Source organism: Pteronotus mesoamericanus, unplaced genomic scaffold (genome assembly GCF_021234165.1).
Source record: "Pteronotus mesoamericanus isolate MK-2021 breed Mesoamerican mustached bat unplaced genomic scaffold, CSHL_Meso_final scaffold_21, whole genome shotgun sequence".
NCBI lineage: Eukaryota > Metazoa > Chordata > Mammalia > Chiroptera > Mormoopidae > Pteronotus > Pteronotus mesoamericanus.
In genome coordinates, this window is record NW_026555310.1 from 16,313,814 (window position 1) to 16,335,955 (window position 22,142).

At 36.1% G+C, this 22,142-nt stretch overlaps 1 protein-coding gene across 1 annotated transcript in view; it reads left to right on the forward strand.

Annotated features, from left to right (window-relative positions):
• Window positions 1-22,142, forward strand: part of OVCH1 (ovochymase 1) — a 70,435-nt gene that overhangs the window by 35,697 nt on the left and 12,596 nt on the right. Inside the window, 5 exon segments of the mRNA XM_054591526.1 lie at window positions 5,415-5,571; window positions 9,778-10,002; window positions 13,710-13,835; window positions 15,760-15,895; window positions 16,617-16,756. Coding sequence (XP_054447501.1) covers window positions 5,415-5,571; window positions 9,778-10,002; window positions 13,710-13,835; window positions 15,760-15,895; window positions 16,617-16,756 — 784 coding nt within the window.

Consider the following 22,142-nt stretch of genomic DNA (forward strand, 5'->3'; position numbering starts at 1 on the left):
CTTAAACCCTTTCACAGCATCAAGCCCTACACAGATTCTGTTATATTTTGTGTATCTTAATTTGCATTACCCAGAAGCAGAGCCTATGACAAGTACTCCAGTGCAATGATCTTTTTAGGAAGTGCTGATCGCTGGTAGGAAAGTGAGGAGGAGGTATATATAGGGAAGCTACCACAAGTGAGGGGATTGGGCATCATCCCGCAGCAAAACTCTGGCAGTGGTACGAACACACTGAGAATATTTATCCCCCATGAGGGGTGAGGGAACTGGGCTACTTACACACTACTTCCCTGAAGTCCTAGTCCAAGGGCTGCAGGGTAAGCACTTCCTACACTTCTGGCCTGCTTCATGGGTGGGATGGAGTCGGGGTGGAGGGAGAGCCTGCAGGCACAGAGCCAGGGTCCGGGCTGGAAGATCTGAGGAACATAGAAAAGGCACTCCCAGGTCTGTTAGAGGACATGAAGTTATAGTATTTAAAAAAAATAGAGAGAGAGAGAGAAAGAAAGAGTATTCTAAATTAGTATGTTCAGCCTTCCCCTTTTGAGGGATGGTTTTTCCTTTCTGCTTTGAATCAAGAAAATCACAAATGGCTCTACTGTCTGTCATGCTTGACAGCATGTAGCATTAAGGGAAGACCTTCATCTCTATGAAGAGAGCAAATAAGAACAGGGAAGGGAATTAGGTTCATTTCAGAGGTAACCCACATATTGTGGCACTTATCCTTATTTCTGTTACAACAACGGTCTCTTTCGCTGGGTCACGACCAAATTCACAGCCAATACAAGGGAAGGAACATGGGGACGTGAGATGCCAACTAGGAAATGTGGCTAGATTTCTTTTACAAAGGAGTGACTTCAGAAACTTGCTTTGATAAAATGAACTCTAATGTGTCTATCAACCAACTGATTTTTACCGTCTCTTGTATGCTCAGAGATAATGGACTAGCTGACGCAATTTCTCTTCCAGGAAGATGAAAACAGAAATGTTGGAATGCAGACACATGGAATTTCAGATATGCTATGTAGAGTCCTGTGGTTTCTTGCTCGCAACAAAAATCAGATTTTAGATTTTAAAAATTTTTCCAATTTTTTGACCAACAAAGGATCTCTGTCCTCACAAAGTGATGTATGTCCCGTTCCTGCTGACTTCTCTAATCGATCTCATACTTCTTTGCTTTTGCTTACTGTATTTCAGCCACATTGATTTCTTTCTGACCTCCCAGCTTGCCACATACTTGCCCAGCTTGGGGCCTTAGCTCAGATATCAGTTCTGCATAAATACTATGCCTCTGGGTTTTTGAAAATATGGTTCCTTTTAATTCTTCATGTATCAACTCAAATGTTATTGAAATTGCATATGTATATCTGCACGTGTAAGTACACACACACACTTACCCATATTCTCTTCATTTCACTCTCAGTATTTTCTAGTATCATCACCATTTAATTTGTTTATACTCTGTTTTTCTTATAATGTCTGGCTCACAATAGGCACTAAATGATTTTAAAAAGTAATAAATAGATACCATTGTTTATTGAATACCATATGCGAGGTCCTGTGATAGGTATGGGAAATAAGAAGTAAATTAGACAGGATTTTTCTGTATCAAGGAAGGTTTTAATTGCATTAAAAATTCTATATTGGGTATGTGTTGGTACAGAAAGAATGAATGGTTTTAGAAACAAATTACCTGGCAGATATATCAGACGATTTCCAAACTGGAAGGGGGTCTTAAGTATAATCTTATTTTATGTGGAAAAAAGAATAGGCCCAGAAAAAGTGTTAATTGTTCTACATTATAGCCTAGAGAATCTATCTCCTTATTCCCAATTTAGGATTTATTCTGTGAAATTTTTCATATAATATAAACAGGCATATCAAATATGTTATCAGCTTAGTTTATTTAATAAGAAGACAAATTATGGATTTAGTTTGTTCATAAACACATTATTTAGTTTGGTGTGTTGAGGGAGGCTGATTAAAAAACAGAAAGGCTACCTTAGAAAATACAAATCCTATGTTTTAAGGCTTGATTTTTTCAGCTTTATTGAGATATAATTGACATATAACATTGTATAAGTTTGAGATGTTCAATGTGCTGATTTGACACATATATGGTGAAACTATTAACACAATAGGGTTAGTTAAAACCTCCATTGCTTCACATAATTACTTTTTCTTTCTTGTGCTGAGAATATTTAAGACCTACTCTCATTATACAGTATTGGTCTTTTGCTGTCCGACTTTTTCCTTAGAATACTGTCCTCAATGATCATTTATGTTGTTGCAAAAGCAGTATTTCTTTCTTCCTCATGGTTTGGCAACATTCCATTTACACACACACACACACACACACACACACACACACACACCCGCATCTTCTTTATCTGTTTATCCTTTGACAGAAAAATAGGTTGTTTCCACATCTTGGCTATTGTGAACAATGCTTTAATGGGAGTGCAGATACCCCTTTGTTAGCCTGTTTTCATTTACTTCAGGTATACAAGTTCTGTCCAGAATAAGTCCAACCATTGTTAACATAAAGAGAACGGTTTGTGTGACATTAATGTAACCTGGCAGCCAAGGAGAGTGGACTAGAATGCACATGTGTGAACAGTGACGACTTCACTGTGCTAGTCAGTGGGGGCAGTAGATGCCATTGAATGAGCATGTGTGCTGTGTGTCTGTGTGATTCAAAATGACTGAGGGAGTGGAGCAATGAATCTGCATCAAATTTTGTGTTAAGCTTGAACATTCCTCCATGGGAACTATTAGGATAATTCAGAAGGCCGCAGCTATGGGCAAGTGGTGGTTGGCAGCTTTACCACGACAACGTATCTGCTCATACATCACGTCTCATGCAGAGTTTTTTGGCAAAACATCAAATCACCCAGGTGACTCAGCCCTCTACAGCTCAGATTTGGTGCCCTTTGACTTCTGGCTTTTCCCAAAACAAAAATTGCCTTTGGAAAGGGAAGAGATTTCAGAACTTTGATGAGATTTAGGAAAATGTGACAGGGCAGCTGATGGTGATTGGGAGAACTGTGTGAGGCCCCAAGGTGCCTACCCTGAAGGGGACTGAGGTGGCAAAGTACTATATACAATGTCTCTTCTATCTTCTTCAATAAATGTCTCTATTTTTCATATTACATGCCTGGATACCTTCTGGAGAGATCACATGTTTTGAAATTGAGAAGTCTGATGCCTTTAATTTTGTTCCTTCTCAGGATTATTTTGGCTATTCTATCTTTTGTGGTTTCATATGAATTTTCAAATTTTTTTATCTCTGTGAAAAATGCCACTAAAATTTTGATATAAACTGCATTGAATCTGTAGGTAGTTTTCATTAGTATAGACATTTTAATAATATTAATTCTTCTGATCCATAAACATGGGATAACTTTTCAATTATTTGTGTCTTCCTCAATTTCTTTTGTAAGAATCTTATAATTTTCAGTAGAGAGCTTTCATGTCCTTGGTTAAACTTATTACTAAGAATTTTATTCTTTTTGATGCTATTGTACATAAGATTTTTAAAATTTCTTTTTCATATATTTTGTTAGTGCATAGAGACAAACTGATTTCTATATGTTCATTCAGTATCCTAAAACTTTATTTGTTGATTAGTTCCAACAGTTTTTTGGTAGAGTCTTTAGGATTTTCTATATATCATCTGCAAACACAGTTTTACTTCTTCCTTTTTGATTTCTATGCTCTTCTAAAACTTTGTCTAATAGCTTTGGCAAGAGCCTCCAGTACCATACTGAATAGCAATAGTGAGAGTGGGTACCCTAGTCTTATTCCTGATCTTAGATGAAAATGTTTCAGACTTTCACTGCTGAATATGATGTTAGTTGTATGTAGCTATATATAGCTTTTATTCTGTTGAGGTATGTTCTGTCTATACCCAATTTGTTGAGAGTTATTTTTATTATCATGAACAAATGTTAAATGCTTTTTCTGTACTAGTGACATAATAATCTAATTTTTAACTTCCATGCTGTTAATGTGGTACATCACATTTATTGACATGTATATGTTGAACCACCCTAGGATCACTGGAATAAATCCCATTTGATCATGGTGTATGTTCCTTTTGAATTCAGTTTGTTAGTACACATGTTCCTTGTCTTATGATGAGGTTACATCCTAATAAACCCATTGTAAGTTGAAAATATATTTAAGCTAAATGCATTTAATATACCTAGTCTATTCAACATCATAGCTTAGGCTAGGTTACCCGAAATGCACTAGAACATTTACATTAGCCTACAGTTGGGCAATATTATCTCACTGCCATCAACCAGCATCACTAGAGAGCAATATGACAATGCTGCATATTGCTAGCCCTGGAAAAGATTGAAATTCAAAGTACAGTTTTTACGAAATGCATATTGTCTTTGTACCATTATAAAGTCAAAAAATTGTAAGTCAAACCATCATAAGTCAGGATCTGTCTGAATTTTGTTGAGGACTTTTACAACTGTGTTAATCAGGGATACTGGCCTGTTAATTTTATTTTCTTTTAGTACATCTATCTGTCTTGGGTCTCAGGCTAATGCTGGCCTCATAAAGTGAGCCTGGGAGTGTTCTCTCCTCTTCAATTTTTTTGAAGAGTTTGAGAAATATTGGAGTTAATTCTCTAAATGTTTAGTAGATTCATCAGTGAAGCCATCTGGTCCTGGGCTTTTCTCTGTTGGAATGTTTTTGATTACTGAGTCAATCTCCTTCCTTGTATTGGTCTGTCTGATTTTTTATTGCCTTATGATTAGGTCTTGGTGAGTTGTATAATTCTTGGTCATATGCCCTGCTTAATGACAAGGACACATTCTGAGAAATATATAATTAGGAGATTTCCTCTTTGTGCAAACATCATAGATTGTACTTATGCAAACCTAGACACGTAACCTACTATGTAATTGTATGTGCTATACTTTTACATAACTGGCAGCACAGTGGGATTGCTTACACCTGCATCACCACAAATATATAAATAATGCATTGTACTACCATGTTGGGATAGCTACAACGTCACTAGCTGATAGGAATTTTCCAGCTTCAGGATAATGTTATAGGACCACCATTATATATGTGGTTTGTCAGTGACCAAAATATCATTATGTACTGCCTGACTGCATTTCTTCTAGGTGGTCCACTTTTGGGTGTATAATTTATTTATTACAGTCTCTTTTAATTCTTTGTGTTACTGCAGTGTCATTTGTAATATCTTCTCTTTCATTTGCAATTTTATTTGAGTCTAAGTATTCTAATGTATACAGATTGACATACAATGATTCTTTTAAGAAATGAAAGAAATGCATTATGTATAAATTATTGGTTATTCTTATTCCAAAATTGAAAACAGGACCTCTGACTAAAGTAAATTTCTAGAACACATTTCCTTGGTGTTTCAGGGAGACTCTGGTGGGCCATTAGTGTGTAGATGTGAAAATGATCCCTTTGTCCTCTATGGCATCGTCAGCTGGGGAGCTGGCTGTGCCCTGCCAAGAAAGCCCGGGGTATGTGCCAGGGTGCGTGTCTTCTTGGACTGGATCCCATCCAAAATGAAAGGTAAATATTTTTCCAATAATTATAAAAACCATGCCTCTTTCTTAAGATTTCTATCAACATTGTGAAAGAGAAGACTATAAAGTAACATTTTATTTAATTTAGTTTTAAAACACATTAAAATGCACATTAAAGTTCTGTAAGAATATGTTCTCCCTTAGACAGAGTTAAGGTAAAACTGACTTTTCCTGAGGCTGTTTGAAACCTAGATATGCATTCCCCTTTAACAAAAGTTGCTTTGGGACAAACTACCTGTTGTATTCAGGCACTTGTTTTTAATTTATTTTTACCCTGTTCTCTCCAGATACAAAGTTTGCTTCACTTCAGATAAATAATAAAAGCAAAACCTTAATAAGGAAACAATTTCCACCACTCATAACAGTGCGTCTGGGCCAGGTACTGGACACTCATGCTACCCCATGAATACAGCTAGGAAGAATTTAGCAAAAAGCATTGCACTTCGGCTTCTCTTATTTTCCTTGGAGCACTCTAAACTCTGTTTTCATTCTGTTAGGTAGTTTAAGCTGAAAGAGAGGAAAATTGTAACTGAGATTGTCTGGGGATCTTTTCTACCTCATAGATACAGTGGTAGTAGGTAAAAAATATCTTTTGATTGTGAACAACTGTCTGCATTTTGGAGAAGTGCATAGAATTATTTTGACCTCTGAGCAATTTATTCCTACATGAACAAAGATCTTTATACTTTCAGATATCTTGCTCTGGCTATGAGAATACCAAGATCAGCATCCGGGTTACTGTCTCTCTCAATTCTCCCACAATTGTTAGTGTCTGTTTTCTAATAGGGTTTTTATTTTTAGTTAAGAGCAAAGAGCAGCCTGAGATTTAGAAGTCTGCAGTAGACTTGTAGGGGGATAGAAGATCTATGATACCATTATTCTTGGTTTTCAAACGGTCAGGGTCTTTCCCTTTTCATCTCGTTCTCCCCTACTCACTCCCACGTACACACAACCCAGGAGACAATAATATGAGTTGGAGAAAAATTGAAGAAGGTACAGGAGAGAGGGGTTGGGGAATTGTTAGAGTGATGACTTCAGCAGAAGAAAGGGACGAGATCTGGTGCTTGGCTGGAGGGGTCTTAGGTGGAGCAAACACAGTTCATCTGTAATGGCCAGATGGAAGGCAGAATATTTTGTCACTGGTACTGGCATATGGGTACAGGTAGGGATGGGAGCTTCTGACATTTTTTTTCTAATTACTTCCATTTTCTCAGCAGATGAAACAGAGCATTGTGAAAAAAGTTTCAAGGGTTTTAAAAGAAAAAAAAGAGAGAAATACTTCTCTTAAAAAAAAAGTCAGAGTGCATGGACTAAGAAAATGTAGTAAGATTGTTGGGCAGCATAAAAGCCTCTGAGATTTAATAATTATAAATTTAGAAGGAAACCAACCAGTTATTTTAATTGTATGTTTTCCTCTGTAGACACCAAGCGGTACCCTATAGATGCAGAGCAGGTACAGAATTGATTAGTCAGAGTGGGTTTTCCCAGGTATACAAGGGTATAAGGAAAGTGAGAATGTGTGTGAATTAGGGATTAAAACAATGGATCATTGGAACTAGCCTAGTAAGAGTGTAAACAAGGATGTGAAGTGAGTTAGAGACCAAGGAAAAGGTGATAGGATAGATCAGGGATTCTCAACCTTTTTCTTGTCATGGCATGCAAACTAATTACTAAAATTCTGCAGCACAAATATATATATTTTGCTGATCTGACAAAAAATAGGTATAATTTTGATTCATTCACACCAGACAGCTATTGCTGTGTTGGCTATTGTCATTTTTTAATTTGACAACCTAAGGGAAAAGAGGTCAGTGCTCCTGATTAAACAGGTACTGTATGTTTTAAAAATTGTTGTGGCACACCAGTGTGCCGTGGCACACTGGTTGAAAATCCCTAGGATTGATTGCAAGTCTCAAAAGTTGAAAGAAGTGTTAGAGGAACTTAAAAGACAGCAGTCTGTGGTAGAGACAGTGGTGCTTAAAGTTGAGATTCTGAAAAGCTTGGGGTTTCTTCCAATGAACATCTAGGGGCTGACCTTTGGGATAAGGCTGATGTCAGGTGGGGGAAAGTTGAGAAACTGAAAAGCTTCAGTACTGGAATCATCATCTATAATATAGGGATACTGAAATCAGCAAGATTTAAGGGAGGAATAGTATTGGAGAGAATGTCTGCTGAAATCTGGAATGAGAGGGAGTAACTCAGACCAGTTATGGGTGATATGGTCTGACAACACACGAGTCAAAGAGTCAAAACAAGAGTCAGAATCATATTTAGATTAAAATGAAATTTGGAGCCCTGGCTGGTGTGGCTCAGTGGACTGAGTGCCAGTCTGTGAACCGAAAGGTCGCCGGTTTGGTTCCCAGTCAGGGCACATCCCTGGGTTGCTGGCCTGGTCCCCAGTTGGGGGCATGCAAAGAGACAACCAAATCTCTCACACATCAATGTTTCTCTCCCTCTCTTTTTCCCTCCTTTCTTCTAGCTCTAAAAATAAATAAATATAATCTTTAAAAAAATAAAATCTGGAACTGGGGTTGAGATGGAGAGCAAACTTAGATCTATGATCCTAAAACCTAATGATTTCAATGGGTTGAATTAAATGAGTAATTTCAATGAGTGCCTAAGTAATTTAATGCACATAAGGCACTGAGAATAAAGGTGGCATGAACAGGGAAAAGGGTTAATAAGTGGCAGTAATGGTGACAGTCTAATGGATTCTTTGAACTGTCCCATTCAGGCTATTAGAAAATAAATATCGTTAATACATAGAGAAGATATTTCTCACTTGTATATGTTCAGAAATTCTTACGCATGCCAAAAAACTTGGAAGGTTTTACATGTGAAAAAGCATTGTTTTCTGTTAGTTCTAGGCCTATTGTATGAGGGAAAACGTTATGACGATGCCACATTTAACACTCACCCACTCTCACCACTTGTTTTTTACATAAGGGAATTAATGAATCTTAGCTATGTTTTTTTTTTTCCCAATGTTCCCCATTTATAAAATGCAGTGACTGGACGGGAATTCATGGGTCTATATGATTTGGCTCCTTTTCCAGGCAGATTTTCCACAGAGGATTCATGTGGAAAGGAACAAAAGAGTGAGAAGATTGGAAAGACACATTAGGGCCAGACTGTGAAAGACCTGGCAAGGCGTACTACTTTAGTTGCTTTAAACAAAGAAAGAATTTAGTTCTTTTGCTTCGTACACTGTTCCCAGATTGGAGGGCATGTAGGGGAAGATTAGAAACTGGGAAACCAGTTAGGTTGCTATTAAGTCAAAGTGGAGTTAATAAATCTATAAATTCCATTACAGTGGCCATAGACATGAGGAGGAGAATTTGCAGAAAAGTAACAGAAGACTGGGCAGTGGAGTAGCATCCTTAATTTTTGTAGCTTTTTATTTCCCTTCTACCACTCTTTATCTCTCCTTGGTTAGATTATTAATGTTTCTACACAGGACATATAAAATCATGTATAAATTAACTAATATTCATACATTCAAACATGTTAATTTGAATACTTGTTAATTATATATATTTCAATATATAATTGTTTGGAAGATTTTTTTATCAAGGGATTAAATAGATGTAGGAGAAGAAGGAACAGTCAAGGACGTAACGTGAAAAAAGAGAAGCTGGTTACAAAGTCAGTGGGCCAGAGAGCTCCTGGCATCTGAAGCTCTGCAGGTAACCCTACAGGTCTAACAGTGTCCTTGAACTTACAAGCAAGTTGGAGAAGTGAGAGACATACAAGTGCTTTCAGCAAATTATCCTTTTCTTGACCTCAATCACAAACTGCATGAATGTAATCATTAGTCCCAGTAGGATAAATGCTCAGCGAAATTAGTGAAGACTTAGGAATAGATCTTCAGTTGCATCTCAAATAAGAAAAGAAAGAAAAACATGCTGGGAGTAGAGAATGTAATCCACTGTGCATTTTCTAAGAAATTTTAGAAATTTAGTTAAAAGTCATTTTACATAATTATAATTTAAATTCTACTCTTACGTTCTCATTTCAAGAAAGTAGGACACATTAAATGGGATGATCTTTTTTACCCAAGAACTTGTAACTCATTGTAGTAAAGTTTTAATTTTCTTTTTGAAAACCTTAATTTTTCAGGTTTGTGGTAGAGCCCCATTTTTCTTGGCTTTGCTTATGCTGGTCCCTAGTGTCTGTGTGTTCTGAATTTCAGGCTGTCCCTCTGAAGAGGAACTAGAAGGGCCCAGAGACTTTTTTTCAACTCCGAAATATCCACTGAATTATCAAGGAAAACTGGAGTGTTCTTGGGTGTTCAGAGTTTTACTAGGCAGTATAGCAAAATTTTCGGTTGAGTACCTGTCACTTCCTGGGTCTCGTATGTGTTGAGATTCTGTCCTGACTATTTATGAAGAAAGCAACAGTGAGAGAAGGATGTTAGGTAATCCTTACTGGCACTTAAACTTTGGGCTGCAAGTCTCTTTTGTAGAGGCAGTTTGTGATCAGGAGAAACTTAGACTTGGTGATAATACTACCAAAATGTTGATCCATGTAATAGGCATGCCTTTTTTTCCTAGACACACCTAATATTTTCAAAATTTACAAAACAGGTATACTAAAGTTTGGGTGTGTGTGTTCGTATGTAAGTGTAGTCAAAGGAAAAAAAGACAAAAGGGGCCGACTATTGCAAACATGCCAAAACCACGCCAGATTGCCAGAAATGTGTATATGTAGGAGTCAAGATGGTTGAAAATGGGGGATGGGAAGGGAGTGTTGAATTTTCAAATAAAGCAAAATGCATTAAAGGCTTTTAGAATGGCAGAATTAAAAACAGTGTTAATAACATTGCAGCCATCATTTTATTTCATGTACTGGGCAAACCTATTTTTGTTCAACAAAACAAATTTGCCACCTCTTGTTTGTATAGATGTAATACAGTCCATTTGTCACTCAGCAAAGAGGAAAGTGTTGGGAATAATTTGGTTGTTGTGAAAACCTGGAATGAAAACAAGTTCATCTATGTCATTGTGAGTTTGTACACACTCACGTGCAAACACATATGCACGTGTTTGATTCAGGGGTCTATGGAGGCCAGGAAAATTGCTTTGAAAGTGAGATTATTTTTCTTAGGTTTACATTAGGGTGAGAGATTAAATCACTGACTTAAAAGGCACACACATTTGTTAAAGCGATCTTTCAAAGCACTGTCTCATTTAGATTTCAGAAAAAAACTATTAACTGACCTGTCCACTTTGGACATTTTACCCTTACAATCAGACCACCTTTGCCACATCCCTTAAAACTGCTCAAGGACCCCTTAGAGCGGAAATAAAATCCAAATCCCAGCACACATGTCCCCTCTCTGTCCCCTAGCTCTGCATGCGCCAGGCTTTTCCTTTCCTACCTGGGGCCCTTGTGCAGCTACTTCTCCCAGCCCTCCAAAGAGCTGCTTCTCATCCTTGTCCCTCACCTCCCTCAGGTGTTGACTAGAATGTCCCCTCCCTGATGAGTCCAACCTTGGTGGACATAAACTGCATCACCTTCTGCCTGCGTACTTCTTAGTGCCCTTTTCTTAACACGACTGACTTCTCACATATGTTGATTGTTTTTTATGCCTGTGTCTTCCCCTTCGCATCTGGCTTCCTGAGGGTTGTAACTATTGTTTCTTCATTTCAAGAATCCCCAGCCCCTAGAAGGCCACCTGACACATGGAAGGTGTTGAACGAATGAATGAATGAGTGAATGATAGATCACCTCCTCAAAAACGCCTTGTCAGTCTAAAGTAGCACCATTTATTTCTCCCTGAAAATCAGTTTCTATCATATTACGCTAGTTATTTCATTTTCAGCATTTGTCTCTATTTGAAATCATCTTCATTTACCTGACCAAAATGAAAGCTCCATGAGAGCAGGGATCTTGCTATTTTGTTCCCTTCTGTATCTCCCCAAATTAGGACAACGCCTAAAGCCTCAGAACATTTTTTTTATATCAATGTGTACTGCTAAATTACTCTTCAGAAAGGCTAAATCAGATTTTGCTGCCTGTAGCAATACATGAAAGCCTCTTCCACCATGCCCATAGCCTAATGTGTCAATTTGACAAGCACTTTTATTTTTCAAAAATCATTCATAGAGATATATATTTTTTATATATTGCTTAGCTATTTGTATTTTTTATTTCTTGTGATTATCATCCATTTTTAAGTGTTTTTCTTTTTATTGATTTATAAAAGCTTTTATATGTACAGATTTTTTTCTTTATCACAAGTCACAAGGGCTTATTTGTAAGGTTGTAATTTGCTTTTAAATTTTATTATATGTTGGTGTAAACATTTGAAAATTTATTTGCTTAAATCTCTTCATACATATCTGTGATCTGTGATTTATGTCATTGCTTTTACATTTCAAAATTAATTCATCCTAAGTTCAGAAAAAAATTTAATTCTTTAGTCCTGCTAAAATGTAAAATGTGTAATCTTATAAAGTGATGCTATATCTGTTTCTTTAAAAATAAGTTATTTTCTCTCCAACTTATATCACCATCTTTATTATATACTAGATTCTCATATAGAAAGACACATTTTCTGGAAAAACTTTTCTCTATCATTATACCCAATTGAAAAACATGCTTGACTTTTATGTGGACTAACTGAGGAACCACTATAATTTTTCAACCTAGCATTTCATTGCTTTGAAATTGTCATCTTGATCGTTTTAGAATTGATCTGTTTCTTCAGATGATAGCTAGCAGAATTGTAAAACTGTAATGGAAACATTGCCCCTCATTCAAGGTGGATGGTATTCTTCTATACTCTAAAATGCTATCTTTTTCCCTGTGGGAGCCAGCAATTCACTCGAGAGCTACATTTATCTCTACTTGCTATAGATAAATATTTGCTCATTCTTCAAATAGTACTTCAATGTGATTTACCCAAATATGTTATGCCAACTAATTTTTTTTTCTTCTTGGATATAGTCTCCCTCTCTTCCTCTCTGCAAGTATTTATAGAGCACCTATTGTGGGCCAGAGACTGACTCTTCTTGGTTTGGAGGATCCAGTAGTGAACAAATGGACAAAAAATCCCTTTCCTTATTAATTTATATTCTAGTGGGGAGAGGATACATAATAAGATAAAATAAAATATATGATGTATTGTGTAGGTGAGCTAGGAGGGACATGAATTGAGAAGGGAGAGAAGTGGTATCCAGGATGTAGATACCATATAGTTGTATATAGGCCAAGCAGGAAATGTCTTTCTGAGTAGATGACATTTAAATAAATGTTACACAATGATACTGCATCATTCTAATAGTAGATGAGTTTGATTTTAAAAAGCTCACAGGTTCTTTTCATATTTTCTTAATCAGCCCTCTGAATTGTTTTAGAATTATTATTATTTATAATTTTTCTTTCCATCTTTGACTTTAGGTTCTTAAAGCAATCAAAGAAAGACTAATATGTAGGGGGAAAAAATAAACTTTCAGATAGAAAAATTTTTCCATTATGGATCTTCATGGTGAAATATTTTTAATAATTAGGTTAATTTTATAGGAGAAAAATGGCATATCAGCATTATTTAAAGGTAAAATAGTTTACTACCTACTGTCCTTCAAGGAGCAACGTGACATGGTAGAGTAGAGTAAGAGTGCATTACATTCATGGACCCAGGTCAGATCCTTCCTCCTCAGCTCACCAGTCTGTGATTTCAGGTGAGTCACTTGGGTTCTAGAACCCTGTTTCCTCATGTTGCAAATTAGAATAAATTTCTACCTCCTGGGTACATGCTTGCAACTAATGGACAAATAATTCCCAGAGATCTAATAGTGCAGTATAGTGAGTATAGACCACAATATTGTATTCTAAACAACAAACATGCTAAGGTACTAGATCTTAATTCTTTCTACCACAAAAAAAAAATTATGTGATGTGATAAAGGTACTAACTATTGCTACAAGTGCTATAATATTACAATATATAAATGTATCAAATCAACATCTTGTATCCTTGAAATTTATGCAGTGTTACATGCCAGATGCACTTCAATAGAAATAAATATTTGAAAATAAATAATTCATGTGCTTAAAATAGAAAAGCTGAGCAAAAACTTGAGTCCTTACTTTTTACTAGATTTGATTTTTTTTAACCTAGATGAATTATGTGGAAGAAGGCTTTACCCAATGATGTTCCTGGGCTCTGGACCACTGCTGAGGGTGACATTTCATTCCCACGTACAAGGTGCTTTGGGCATAAGTTATATTGTCTTTAGAATCCGAGGTATGTTTGGTAATTTTATAAATTTATAAAGTTTAAAGTCAATGTTTTTCTTTTTAGAAATATTTAAAACCTTTTCATTGTGTAAGAAATCATGCTTTTGTGGGAAGTGAGTTTAAATTGAGGTGATCAAGATTGGTCAGGTCCAATAAAGAAACTACTCAGTGGGTAACATGACTGACTTGTAAATCATCCAGAACTGTGATTTCTGGGCATGACTAAGATATGTGGGTTGCAAAAAAATGTTTTTGATTGTGATTATGATTTTCCACCACAGAGAGCCTTTTCTGATGTTGTAATTTTTGGGGATCAGATGATCAGGGTTTGAAATCTTAGCTGGTTCTGGACAGGTTGTTACCTCTGTATCAGAGTTTTCTTTATAGTGATATTATAATAATAAAGGGTGTGGGAGGGACACCGAACTCTGGATCCGAGGGTCCCTGTTCGGGTGCCGGCTGAGGGAGGGAGCATGGGCTCTGAGTCCCACAGAGTCTATCTCAGAGTTGTCATGGATGGGAGCAAACAAAACGAGTCATCCCAGAAAACTTCTCTGTTTGCGAGGAGAGGGGAAAGGGCTGTTCCCTTTAGTGGGGAAGCTAGCCCGAGCCCCTTTTTCCAAAGGCTTTTATTGAAAGGATTATCAATGGGGCTATAGGAATGTACAAGTGTTCTCATTACAGCGATATGTTAATGTTCACGAAGAATAGATGATGTTGAGGAAAACAAATGACAGGAACACACCAATTTACATGGGTCTGAGAGGAGACGAATAAACATGAGAGTGTAAACACAAGAGTGACAAAGGGTTTAGGGTCAGGGTCTGTGAATAATGTAAATTTCCTTCCCAGTGTGAGCTGGCTATCATAACTTTTGAGGGAAGAACAAAGCATGCTTCAAGGAATTTATTTCTAGGCCTGATTTCCCCAGAGAACCATCAGATCCAGTTTAGGCTGTCTTTGGTATTGTTTCAAACCTTAGCCAGGCAGAGGGAGGGCAAGGAAGCCAGGAAATAAGGAAACTTCTTTCAGATAGAATGAGGACCCTGGCCATATCAAAGCCGAGGGGTGAGGGTCTTTTGCCCTTTCTCTGTGTCCCCCAAGTTTTTTCCCTGATTCCCATTGTGGCTGTGCCTGTCTCAGGTTGGCCCTTCCATTGAGGGGTCTTACCCATCATTGACTAACCAGCCATCCCCCAGGGCCAAGCAGGGTGAGGTGAGGGAGGCAGGGCCACAGCCTCTGCCAGGGAGACAGGTTTTGTCTCCTCAGTGGCCTATTTTCCCAAGGCCTCCTTGCTCAGCTCAAGCCTCGGGACCCTCTCACTTGCTGGTGGGGCTACAGTTCCTGAAACCAGACAGGGTGTTTCCCAACAAAAAGGTTAGAATGAGTTTTGAAAACAAACTACACAAATATTAGATGCTAGCATTATAAATGTAAACTCCATGAAATTCAGAGTTATCAGATTGCATTTTAGAACATGTAATTAATGAGGATTTTCTACTCTTGATGAGCATAGGTAACTGAAAGCTTGATTCTCGCAGCACCAAAAATCACTGCAAAGATGTATCTGGGGAAAATTTAAGTGAATAATAAAGAGAAGCATGCATATCATTTGAAAAGTTTTTTCCCTGAAGCACTATATTAAGAATGTTGCTTTCAGGAGGAACTGTGCATGGAATCAGCACTATCTGCACTTGTCCCATTACCTTCCATAGACCCTAGACTATGCCAATCCAAGTTCCAAGAGAGGTGCTTGTTTTCTGTGTCTTTGCACATTTCAGTAGAGGCTTTCCAGTGACACTCACCACCTCCTGTTAACTTTTTAAATAGCAATTAGAGAAGAAGGTATATAGCTTTGAAATGAAAAAGGATATAATAAGTCTCTTAAAAATTAGTTTTATTCTCATTTCCTTTCATTTCTTTATTTACAGGTCCAAAAGTCAGTAGAATAACCAGACTTTGTCAGAGTTCAAACCAAGAGTATGTGGCTACTTGTAACAATGTTATTCTGACCGAACCAGCAGGAATCATACAGATTCCAAGGTATTTTCACAGAACTACTATGAGGTGAGGAAGGAATGTTAAGTATGATGAAAGAAGTATGTGAATGATTACTTGACAGGTAGCAACACTTAGTATTTGCCTGAAGTGTTATTTTTCACTTGATCTGAGGCCTTTGACATAAAAAAGCTGATTGTAAGATTATCCCCATTAATAAATTGTACCTTTTGGACAAAAGAGATCATTTATCAAAGTAGAAAATCAAATCTCAAAGAGTTTTAGAGATTAAAATAATAAATGTAGAATCTTCTGGCACTTAGTAGATACTCAATAAGTGGTTCTTAGATTGCCATGATGGAAATAGAACTTTCCTGGAATTGAACAATAAGATAAATTTAAAGGGTTAAATGAAAAGTAAAGATTTATATAATATCAATCCTAAGTAAACTTACACGATTTGGCGGAGTTTGGGGCAACTTCAGAGAAGAGTAAGTCCTTGACTCTTACAGATTACCAGTCACAATTTAGAGCACTTTACATGATTTACCAGCCATTCACCATGATGGGTGAATTTACATAAACCCTTTGAAAAAGTATATATTAGAGAATCTTTTATAACGGTTGTAAACTAAAGTAGAAATCTTTCTTTCACCCAAGCACAAAGAACCAGATATAAAAATTAAGGCATGCTAAGTCAATTACAGTGATGCATTAAATTGTGAACAGAGAAAATAACAGTATATGCTGTTTAGAAATCATTCCTGAGGTTTTTCTGTCTGTGCCACAGATGCCACTGGAGGTTATTAGCCCCTTCAAATCACATCATTTGCCGAGATATGATCAACTTCCAGATGAAACCGACACCTTTGGCCTGCCAGGGTCGCCTGTGGGTTTATGAAGGATTTGGATCAGGCAAAACATTAATAGGTAACTAGCCTCCCATGAAAAACTTTAGTTTTGGTTTTCTTTTATGAAATATTCTTAGATTGTTTTATACTCAGAATGTGACTTACAGGTGATGTAAATTCATCTCTTATATGATGTTGAAATAGGTTACTGTTATGATTTTTTAAAGAATTATAATTGAAATTAAGCAAATACTCTCTCCAATTAAGTTGAAAACAACACCCCACAAACTCTATGCTGCTTGCTTGGTCATGCCTAGATTAAACTTGCCCAGGAATACCACAAATAAAGGATGCATAAAGGAGTTTTACACACACGTAACACAAGGAAACTGAGACTATAACATCAATAAGGTGAAATAATATTTATAGGAAAAAGCATTAAATGGGTTTGTCAATTAGATAGTAACCAGAAACCTGATTACAGTGACAAATTTATTATTCTAAAAAGAGAGAGAAACCTAGAGGTGTACAGATACACAAGTTCAACTGTTCAACTCTGTCAAGACTGAAGTTATTGCAGTTCTCTTGGCCTTTTCCTAACAGTTCCACAATGCCCATTTCAGTCCTTGCTGTTACTCTGGAGGAAAAAGGAAGAAGGGGTATGGGGAAGGAGTATCAAGATTGACAAAGCAAGCATGTTCCCCAGAATTCTGTAGCAGATTTAAGTTTCTTTGGCCAGATTTGCCATGTGGCCACAGGGGACTGGGAAATGACAAGGGAGAATGGAAATGGAAACAGGGTTTAGGCTGGTGGACCAATAGTACCTGTTGCAATGGGATCTGATGGTCCTGGGTTCAAATTTCAGTTCTACCACACAGTAGGTCAGTGTTTGGGGGAATTGTTCCCAAAGCATTTTAAGACTCAGTTTCCTCATTTGTGACATGAAGTAATGATATCTACCTGTTGCTTTTCAGTGGTTTATGCGAACAGACACCTCCCCATCACCTCCATATGCTCAAACACTTGTGCTATAAATTCCCAGAATACTAAACAATACATATGCCTGCTGACATAAGGTGACTGCCCACAGGGAGAGATACATGGCATTTTGATGGCCTTTGACCTCCTAAAAGTGAAAAACAACCCAGATGCCAAAGTTGATAAATCAGCCAATTGTGAACTCATTGTCCTTTTTTTCTATGGATTTACATGACCATCCCAGAAGGGACTGTTAATAAACATGGAACTTTCCTGGTTCCTGAGATGATTTTGCATAAACAGCATCATAGCTTCTTGTGGGGAGAATGTAAAGTCTAGTCCCAACATCCTTGTAAGTTATCTGTGCTTCTTCCTTTCTTGCCTTACAGCATACCTGCTATTTGGACTGCCTCATGAGGTGGTTTTGAGAATTTAATAAGAGTGTGTGTTAATTAATATAAAAGAGATCAAGCTTCTGCTGTGTTTGAATTAGAAATATACATTCCCATTTCTATTCTTTAAATTGTGCTGCTTGGAAGAAAAGATTAAACTGTTATTTCCCTGTTGTCTTTCCATGGATGGGTTGTCTGAGTACACAGTTTGGAAGAGCAAAGAAATACAGAAAGAGGGGAAATAGTACATTAGCCATATCAGTTATAATTTACAGTTTTAATGAACTACATACCTATTCTTCTTTACTTAGAATTAGTTCTTAAAACATATGTACTGCTTCCTATCTCTACCCCCAAAAGTTTTAATGACCCTATTTCAATTTTTACAAGTAAGTTTTACAAAGTCCAGGGGCTAACTCAATGCTTGAGGTCAATGGGTTATTCAATGAATATTTAACATAACCAAGCACTATGATTTATTTATCCCTATAACACAAGGATCATGTTTTAATATTGAAAAATATATATTATGAATCATATAACTAGGTCAAATTAAGAAAACTAGATATAAATTAATTACATAGCAATTATACCTTTAAAATCATACCAGTAAAAATTAGTTGACTGATATAATGGGAAAATTACTTCAATTATAGTTAACAACAAAATCCATAAAGATAGGAATAAACTTAAAATAATATATGAGATATATCATCAAATGTAAAACTTGACACATATACATACACACACATACACACCCACCACACCCCAGAACCCCCACACACAGAGCTCAGAATAGAGAAAAGTAACACGTTCTAATACTGGAAGACAAAATTAACATTAATTCATCCCAAATTAATTTACAAATATATTTTCCAACAAAATTCCAATGGAAACTCTTTTGAGACTGAAGAAGACATCGATAACAACTCTAAAGTTTATCCTTAAAATAAATAGCACTTGCTGAAAATGGTTTTTTGGGGGAGAAAGACCAGATGAAGTAAATTATCAGGTATTAAAACATACTTTGAAATAATAATGATCAAAACAGCATAGTGCTAGTACAAGAAGAGACACACACGAGTGGACCAGAAGGAAAATCAGAAACATAGGCATTAATATGATAAATTTGGCATTAAAAATCAGAGAGGAAAATAAATTGTATTCTTCATCATATCATAGAACAGCTGATTATAAAGAGTTAAGCATTTTTTTCTTAAGCCATTAAATGTAGAAAATATAGATAATTATTTTAACTTTGGAGGGAGAAGGACCTTATCATGTAAAAGCAATGAAAGAGACCAGAAAATATAAATTCCTATATAACTAAAACCTTTTCTGCTCTAACCAAAACAAAAGTTAAAAAGCAAATAAATGGCATTTCCAACAACTCTGTTAAAGGGTTAAGGTAATTAACATAGAGAACTTTAAAATCAGTCTTAGAAAGGCTCAAATCTGTAAAAAATAAATTTATAGGTCTGAATATCTTTGACTCAGCTTTGATTAAATTTCAAGTTCAGTCCTGGCTGGTCTGGCTCAGTTGACTGAGCACTGGCCTGAGATCCAAAGGCTCGCTGGTTCAATTCCCAGTCAGGGCACATGCCTGGGTTGTGGGCCAGGCCCCCAGCAGGAGATGCATGAGAGGCAGCCACACATTGATGTTTCTCTCCCTCACTTTTTCCTGCCCTTCCCTTTTCTCTAAAAATAAATAAATAAAATCTTTTAAAAAAATGTTAAAGTTAAAACCAGAGTCTCCAAAGCTTTTGACTTTTTGTTCATTTTCCAAAAGAATGATGAACTATTGATCCAAGTGATTTTGTAAACATAAAGCACTGGATTAATCATTAGCCTTATTAACAGATAAGAAAGGTTAGTGAATGTTTATATATCAGTGACTATACAATCTAAATTAAATCTCCTTTTTTGTGTGTATATTGTCACAATGAAGTTAATCCTCTGGCCATCTGTTTATTAAAAATGCCAGAGTTTTCCTTTTTTTTGCAATAGCAAAAAGCTTAATAGTTCCTAGGATTAGACTTGAAACCTTGAAACTATGAATGTTATAACATACTACCTTTGTTAGAATGTTTGTTTCAGAAAATACTGTGTATGACCAAAGTTGAAATAATTTGTCATAGGGAGCATATTTAAATCATCAACCTTATGATAACCCTTACCTATAACATTTCTAACCAACTACTACTTGGCTCAACAAGTATAAAGCACAAGTTTATTTTTTAAATTAAGGTGACATAAACATTTTTTAAAATAAATACAATGAGTAAGAGTTTAACCAATTAACTTTGAAATGCAATTCAGAATCATTATTTTTGTAGATAGACCCTAATAGAAAAATGGACAGGTGACCTAAATAAGCAATTTATAGGCAAATAAATACATATGAGAAAAAAATATTTAGCCTGGTTAAAACATAACTGAGAAAAATTCTATCTGGTAAATTGACAATAAATATTTTGGAGAATGGTTACATGTATTAAATAAAATGCAACATGGCTGGCATTTTTATGTTATCGTTTAGATATAGTATGGAGTATGCTTTCTGGGGAGAGGTTTAGAAATTTTTTGAAAGTTAACTGTTTATTCAGTGTTTCAACTCTTAGCCATACCTATTAAAAATATACTTTACATATGTGTAGAGACATTTATGTACAAGGTATTCATTCAGTTAGTGTTATTTATAATAGCCAAAAAATTTTACATGGAATATTGGTTAAGAAAAGTATTGTAAATCCATAGGTAAAAATGCTATGCAGGCACTAAATAAAATACTTTTGCATCACTTTTTAATGAAACTGAAAATTTTTACGTCATATTGAACGAGAAGATCAGGATGAAAAGCTACATAGTATAATTAAATATTTTTAAAGTGCTACATATGACTAAAATAAAGGTCTAAAGGAAAACACATCACTATGTTTAAATGGATATTTCTGTAGTACAAGATTATGAGTGATTAGTTTTGAACTCCTCTAAATTTTTTTCAGTAAACGAACATTCTGATCTTAAAGGAAACTAGAAAAAGTGACAGAAGAAGAAAAATTGTTTTGTTCTAGAAGCTGAAATAACTGCATGGAGGGTAACTCCCTGACAGCAGCCTGCCTATTAGCAGGCCGCCTCGAAAGAGAGAGAGCCGTCTCTGAGGGACTTCAGACTCTATCACCTTCTGCAGGGTGCCTCAGAGATCCTGGGGTAATGGGGGCTCAACCATTGCTAATTAGCTCTAGGATTCTGAGTCTCGGGAGGCCTCTAAAACCTATTGCCTAAACAATTTCATTTAGACTAGCTAATGGTTTTAACTGTCATGCCAAGTACTCCAACCTACTTTTTATTTATTCGACTATGCTGTGAATACTTGAAGGCTATATATAGCAAAGGCTCGAATACATTGCCTATATATGATTATTTTTCTTAAGTCTGGTGACAAGAATAATTTTTTTTGTTCCCTGAGAAACTGGCTAGACCATGTCACCTTCTCCTGCAACATATGGCTTTAAAAATATCTGCCAAGGTGATTCCAGATAGTATAGTGTGTTCTAGTTGGTTTACAGCCCCTTCCTAAGAACTGCTTAGACTCAGGAATCTGGAATTTACATCTCTCTATTCTAATTGGTTTAATTCTGCTTGATTTTCCCACTTTTATATTGTTGGGAATAGATACAGTATAAGTATGTAATTTCAAAAATAAGATTTTTTTTCTCTCTTATTTTGCTCAATAACCTTTGCCTTGATGAATAGGAAGGGTTTTTTGGGGTGGTTTTTTTTTTTGGCTAGAAGAAGTCTGTGAAGGGAATTCACCTTCATTAAAATCTCATGGTCCTCTTATGATGTTGATTTTCATGTACAATGTCAGTTTGGCCATGAAAGAATTTTCTTTGAGATATACTTTTCATATTTCTGGAAAATCTATTGCTTTTTTTTCATATCTGTTAATGTGCTTATTTTATTGTCCTTCATTAGGAAGACTATGTTACCAAATGAATAGACTGGAATTCCCTATTTCATTTGTCAGCTTTAGGGGAGAAGACAAAAATTATTTCTAAGGTTGTGACTTCTGCAATCTATGGAGGCCTCAAT